The sequence below is a fragment of the Xenopus laevis genome, chromosome 7L (genome assembly GCF_017654675.1).
Source record: "Xenopus laevis strain J_2021 chromosome 7L, Xenopus_laevis_v10.1, whole genome shotgun sequence".
In the NCBI taxonomy this organism is placed as follows: domain Eukaryota; kingdom Metazoa; phylum Chordata; class Amphibia; order Anura; family Pipidae; genus Xenopus; species Xenopus laevis.
This window is the reverse complement of record NC_054383.1, coordinates 118,570,974-118,578,478: the sequence shown is the minus strand read 5'-3', so window position 1 is coordinate 118,578,478 and position 7,505 is coordinate 118,570,974. Positions and strand designations below refer to the sequence as shown.

The 7,505-nt window shown below is 37.2% G+C and overlaps 1 protein-coding gene across 1 annotated transcript; it reads right to left on the bottom strand.

The window, feature by feature from the left end:
- Positions 1-1,139: 1,139 nt before the first annotated feature.
- On the bottom strand, positions 1,140-7,285 carry LOC108695906 (prolactin-2; the record flags this gene model as incomplete). The annotated part of the gene is made up of 4 exons (XM_018224855.2): positions 1,140-1,328; positions 1,604-1,765; positions 3,176-3,283; positions 7,085-7,285. Coding segments are annotated over 4 exons (660 nt in total), but the record flags the coding sequence as incomplete, so codon positions are not given.
- Positions 7,286-7,505: the final 220 nt, after the last annotated feature.

Below are 7,505 nucleotides of genomic sequence, written 5' to 3'. Positions count from 1 at the left end.
GACTATTAAAAGGAGCCATTTTTTATAGGGATGCACCAAATTCACTATTTAAGGATTCGGCCAAATCCCTTGTGAAAGATTCGGGCAAATGCCGAACTCTATTTTGCATACATAAATTAGGGAAACTGGGTGGAAAGAGAACTGCACAAGGCAAACATATTTTTACTTATTTGTGTGATTAAGAGTAATGTAATTTTTAAGATTCGAATTTGGTTTGGCCAGGCCCTCTCATTCGGCCGAATCATGCTGAAAAGGCAGAATCTTGGGGAAATCTCAGACCAAAGCGAATCCTGGATTCGGTGCATACCTAATTTTTTATTAATGTCGCCCATTTCTATGTTTTTCTGCCATTCTACAGTCTTTTTATGATTGGGGTTGGCCCTAGAATGGCCTGTACATCTTTCCAGGAAGTGACAATCTTTATAAGGTAATGGGAACTAGGTTGATACTCATACTCACTGTACCCCATAGGGGTCAAATTGTTTCACTGGAGTAACTATGGTGCAACTCATTTACAACGTGTTCAACTTCACTATTTGCTTGCTCAACCTACAGTATGTCTTTTTTTTCTTGCTGTTTGTTATATGCAACAGAGAACTGATATGCTTTTCATTTTTCTATTCATAATGATATGCAGGCAAATGCTACAGCCAATAGCAAATATCGTTTTTGGCTTTTCCAAGAGGAAGAACCCTGTCTGCTGACAAAGCCAGTGTGAATGCTGTGCTTGGTCTCTTTCCACCCATAGAATGTTCAAGCCTTAGCACCTGTTGCATGATATTCCACAATGCAACATAAGTGCTTAACTTGGGGGAAGGGAATAATGGATAAAGGCTGGCCTGTATGTATTGCATTTTAGATGTAGGGGCATGAAATTTAGGGTGGAGATAATTACAATAAAAAAATGTATTTTATCGGTAATATTTTCAATTTGGTAGAGTCTGAAGTCTTCAAGTTACAGTTTACAGTATATAGTCTATCTAATGTTATGCTACCATGCAAATCTCTAGATAAGGAGCAAGTACAGTAAAAGAACAGAGCCAGTATGTCTAATTGTAGTGGTGACATAGCTCACACTTTCTCTAATTGAAGCCACTAGAGAATAAAAACGGAGTAAAAAGAAATAAAGTGCAGCTCTTCTAGCAGTTGCTGGCGTGCACCATGCGGCACCGGAGGATCTTCAAGTAGTTGTCTATCTTGTTGGCATCCCTCCGGAAACAGTGCAGCATGTGATAGAGGGCGTAACTCTCGGAATCTCCGTTTGGCATCCTGGAATCCATCGGACCGAACCATTGAGGGTAAAAGTCATCTCCCAGATTGCTTTGCATCTAAAGTTAAGGGCATTGTTAATTTAGCTAGACCATAGTGTTGACATATCTTGGCTTGTGTGATTAGGTGGGGGTCTAATTAATAAATCTGATCTAATATATACATTTACAAACTTAGGAGTGAACATAACAACCAATCAGAACCTTGCTTTCACAATCTTTGTAGATATTATTATTGACAGGTTGTTATTGGGGAAGACTTTTAGCACATGGGTTGCTAAATGAGCATCAAACAATCTAACATCCTCTCTTGCTTTGGGTTGATAGGTACTTACCCTTCCAGCAATCCTATCAATCCCTCCCTGCAGGATCTTTGCATGTTCCTCTACTTCTTTCACTTTGCTCGCCATGTTGTCTGGAGCCTCCAGTGCCAAATGTTGCAAGGGCTGGTTCCATGAGCGCAGTAACTTCTGGACAAGGTTAATCAGGTCGTCATGCTGTCCAACCAAAGAAGAACAGCAAGTACAAATGTAAATGCTCTGATCTTATGAATGCAGAGTACAGGTCAGTCATAGTTTGCTAATGGGGCACTATTAAATTGACTCCTTATTAGGCAAGCATCTGTATTTTTGTGGATACTGTATATAAGACCTATTAGCAAAGGAGCTAATGTGGAAGGTCATTTTAATGATAAGGAGTTAATTTGTTTGCTTACAATTAGTTGCAAAGGGGTAATCAAACCGTAGAAGCTTTTTGCACTATTGGCACATAATAAAATAGTGTCAAGCACACCAACATTTCATACAGGAATTACATCCCATAAGTCATTTATTGGAAGCTGTACAGTGCAAACAGGTCTAGTAACCCATGAGACCCAGTGGCAAATTCACTAAAATCCGAAGTTGCGCACAGGGGTAGCGTTGATTCGCTAAGCAAAGCGAAGTTACGCTAGCGATGGTTAATTTACATACGGCGCCAAATTCAAATTTCAATGGAGGAATACGTAGAATCACTACAAATGCCTGGGAAACCTTCAAAACATCAAATAAAAATTTTCTTTTGCCCTACACATGTGCCCACTGTATAGATAAGTTGCCATGAGTTAGGAAATGTAGGGGGGAAGGAGGGGAGCCCCAAAAAAATTTTCGATCTTTTTCAGCCTATCACCCATAATATAGAAAAAACGCCAGCTTTTTTTGGGACTTAGAAAAAATTTTAACTTTTTTTGAACAATCCCTATCTAAATATTGCGCTTCGCCTGGTCTGAGGTGGCGAAGGAAGTCTAGCGTAAAAGGTAGCATTCAGTACACTGCGCGCGTTAGTGAATTTGCGTAGTTACGTCCATAGCGAAAATTCGCCATGCATAAGGGTGCGAAGTAACACTAGAGAATTTACGCCAGCGTTCGTTAGTGAATTTGCGAAGTAACGAAAATGCCCAACGCTAGCGAATTGATGCTAGCGTTAGGCGCTTAGTGGATTTGCCCCCCATTCCCCAAGCAGCAGTTATTTGTCTCCTATTTAAAAGCAAGAATCTGATTGGTAGCTGTGGATTAGTAGACTTCATACAGGACTTTGCAACTGTTACTTTATCCGAGAAGTTGCTAAAACTGTGACTATATACTTTACATTTCAACCCATATTTCATTGAGACAAATATAGAATGTGTAGAATGAATCCTCTGTATCTTCCATATCTGCCTGGAAACAGGTTAGCCTGAGTGTAGGAGATGGATAACTTAAAAAACACTCAGCCTAGAGACTGAGCTCATTCCCAATGTGGTTCAATATATTCTGGCAACTTTAATTAGCACCACTGGGTGCTCTGGCTATGCTGATGACTCAAGACAAGGTTTGGTAGATACATAGTGATGAGTACTGTGCAGGGTAGAATATTTTATGTGTACTTACGTGTGTCTGCAAAGCCTGGTCCTTGTCCTCTGGGGTACTTAATGAGGAGGTGTGACAGCTGTTTATGGCTTTTCCTAAGATCTGGCGGCCTTGGGAAAACTGCTGATCCTGTAACCATAGAGTTCCTTTTCATTCTTATAGGTATAAATTGGAAAAAGTAACTCTCGAAGACACAAGTGCTTCCACACTTCTTAAAGGACTAGTAACATCAATAACTAAAATTCGTTAGAATACATAGAAAAAAAAAATCACTGAGACAAATTAAACTTTCAAAGCACAAAGTCTTTATTAAGAAATAACTTACCGAAACTCCGCTTGCGATCCTCTTCAGAAAGCGATTGGGCAATCCATCGTGCGGCGCTCGATTTCTCCTCCCTGCCTTCCTTATAGGAGATAGCCAGGGAGGAGAAATCGAGCGCCGCAAGATGGATTGTCGCTGTCGCCTTTTCAGAAGAGGAGCGCAAGCGGAGTTTCAGCAAGTTATTTCTTAATAAAGACACTGCGCTTTGAAATTTTAATTTGTCTTTGTGGTTTTTATTCGATGTATTGTAACAAATTTAAAAAAAATAAAAAAAATATCGATGTTACAGGTGTTTTTTAAAAGTATATTAAATAAACAAGTATATGAGCCGTTATCGCTTACGGAAAGGCCATCACCTATAGACTCCATTTAAATCAAATAATTCACATTTTTAAACATGATTTCCTTTTTCTCTGTAATAATAAAACATTACCTTGTACTTGATCCCAACTAAGATATAATTAATCTTTATTGGAGGTAAAACAATCTTATTTGGTTAAATTAATGTTTAAAGTATTTTTTTAGTAGATTTGGATGGAGATCCAAATTACGGAAAGATCCATTATCTGGAAAACTGAGCATTCTAGATAACCGGCCCCAAACCTGGATAGATAAATATTAGATATTACATTTTTAGTTATTTTCTTTAACCTTTTTCCCTGCTTCACTCTTGCAGTTTGCCAGCTTCAAATCATGAACCTATTTATGAGACCAAATAAACCATTAACTCACACACAAGACTGCCTTAGACTTTTCTGTAGTACATTAAGGGGCAGATTTATTAACATTCAAGATCAACTTTATACGTCAAAACTTGCAAATTTGTTTGTTGATTAACGGTCTTATTTACAAAAACTCGCATGAATCTCATTTTTTATAAAAACAAAGCCGACCACAAATTGAACTTATTTTTTTATCAGTAATTTTTCTAGAAAAAAAAAAGAGTGCCAAAACGTTGCGACAAAATCATCAATTCGTTTTGTACGATTGACACTCCAAAAACTTGATTTTATTGAATTTTCACTGCGAAAACTACTAGGTCTATACTTTTTGACATTATCGGATGTAACCCAGACTTTTTCGGATTATCCAGCGCTGGATATTATCCAACTTGTACATAAAAATTGCCCACCTGAAATCTGGCAAGTTCATGTAGAAGTCAGCAGGGGTTATAATGTTATAAATTGGGGGCTAAAAGAAGGGAGGTGTATTTTCCCTACTTTAAAGAGGTCCTGACACCAACTGAAAAATATCAGCCCTTACTTTTTAACCCACAGTTTAAATCTCTATTAACTTGAAAAGAAAAGAGGCAGAAGCCATGAAAGATTGCTGAGGTGCACCTTAACCCTGTAATCATTGATTAACATACTCTGTCTATCATTTAGCCAAGTGTTTATGCATCCTTCCTTCAAATATGAGGCTTTGCAGCTTATGAATTAATTTATTGTATGATAAATTATCAAACACTAGAAAAAACATATCAACTGACCCTCTTTGATCTATGACTAGCGGTGCAGTAAATACATAACACTAGGTTTGTCTGATGTCCTCTCCTAGCAGTACATTTGTGATGATTTAGCTCTTGTAACAAGATGGTTTTAAATGCCATATTGTCCCTGTGATGAGAGACTCAAAGATCTTATTTACTGCCTAATCTAGGAAGAAGAGCTACATGTAGGGGTTATTAATCAAAGGTCTAATTGTAGAGCTTTTTTTAGACATCAAATTAACTTGAATGGTTTCTAATTTAAAGGGGAAGTAAGGCTAAAATAGAATAAGGCTAGAAATGCTGTATTTTGTATACTAAACATAAAGATGAACTTACTGCATCAGAAGCCTAATCAAACATGATTTATGCTTTCAAAGTTGGCCACAGGGGGGGGTCACCATCTTGTAACTTTGTCAAACATCTTTGCAAGACCAAGACTGTGCACATGCTCAATGTGGTCTGAGCTGCTTAGGGATTGTCATAAATTATCAAAACAGCACAAGTCAAATAATATCTGCCAGAAGTCTATACAGCAAGACTGATTAATAATCAGAATATACAGACTGCACTGGGTCCTGTGATGTCATGTAATCTAATGTGGATTTTATAGTTTTTCTATTGTTTAATACAAACTGTCTCCAACCAGAACCAGTGGCTGCAGCAAAATAATCCTCCAAATAGAATCCCAGTTTATCTGTTTAAATCTGGCTCCATGATCTTTGTCCCTGCAGCTGGAGTTGGAAACAGTAAAGGGGTTGTAAAGCTAAAATAGAATCCAATACAAATCTCTACACAGTTGCCGACTGCTCTACAGGGAAACAAACAAAGCTGCCTGAGTTCTGCATGGCTGGGAAGTAAGGCGGGGGCTCCCCCTACTGTTCATAAGTATGATTGTTTCCCTGCAGAGCAGTTAGGGACCCTCTGAAAATTCTCATTAACAAAAGTAAATGAAGGGGGAATTTCACTGCATACAGTCAGGTTTCTTATTAAAACAGTACACATTTTTTAATTAAAGTATATTGGAGATAGGTTTCTTTTTCATTAAAGAAAGTAAAAATAGGATTTTATTTTTTTGCCTTTTTAAAAAAGCCCTTTAAAGAGGTGGTTCATCTTTAAATTAACTTTTAGTATGTTATAGAACTGACAGTTCTCAGCAACTTTTCAATTGGTCTTCATGATTTTAATAGTATTGAAATAATTAGCTTTCTTATCCTTACTCTTTCCAGCTTCCAAAAGGGAGGTCACTGACCCCATCTAAAAGTAAATGCTCTGTAAGACTACAAATGTATTGTTATTGATACTTTTTATTACTCATCTTTCTATTAATGCCCTTTACTATTTCCTCTCATTCAAATCAATGCAGGGTTGCTATGGTAATTTGGACCCTAGCAACCAGATTGAAGAGCCTGCAAACTGGAGAGCTGCTGAAGCTAAATAACTCAAAAACCATAAATGATAAAAAATGAAAACCATTTGCAAATTGTCTTAGAATATTATTCTCTACATCATACTAAAAGTTAACTCAAAGGTGAACAACCCCTTTAAGAAACAACTCGAATGTAAAAAACTTGAATCAGTGATTTCAGGGTTAACAACCTAAAAACTCGAATTGATCAAGTTTTCGGAGGAAAAAAACTTGATTCGCTCGAATTGATTTGAGATTGAGTTTTTGAGCGAAACCCAAGAAAAAACCCCTCATGAAGGCTATATTAACATCTTCAAATGGTTCTCCTACATGACCTGGACAGGCTTTAGATGGTGTATTTCTGTGATTTGAGCTATTTCCAGCTTCGGGGGTATAATAAATCTAAATTTAGTACAAAAACTAGAATTTTTTTTTACAATCTTTACAATTTAACCCAAATTTGAGTTTTGACTGAAAATACAACAACCGTTGATAAATAACCCCCATAAAATATCCAGTTTTTTAGCAGAGACTGCTTAAAGAGTTTGGTTAAATGTGATGTTCTTTTGATACCCTTAGATTCAGACATAAGCATTTAATACGGCACTCCTATCTACCTACTTTAATATTTAGTTGTGAAACAAGAAGATAATCCAGTGGTTTTAATGCTTGTGGTTTATGGGAAGATGTACATTAAGTCTGGGCTATACTCACCAGGTCCTCATACATTTCTGTAGACAAGGAATGGATATAGTGTGATAACTTTACTGCTCGGTCAAAGAGGTCACTGAGCAGAACCTGACACTGGAAACTCCCAGGGGTACATATTGGCATAGAGGACACCATCTTTCTCATCACAAACACATCAGACATCAACAGTGCAAGGAGCACAATACCTGGAGAGGAGATCACAGAACAGTAAATATCAGGTTATAATAAATAACAGTCAATGATACCTACAACAGTCCCACATGTCTCATATCTACTAAACCGTTGCTAGAATATTACAATTTATATGTGGACAATTTACTAGGCAGTGTGTATGTGTTGTGCCTCTCAGTGGAAGTGCAATTTTAAAACTTCATCTTTATATTCATGTATATATATGAGATGATACAGTAACATTGGCAATGTT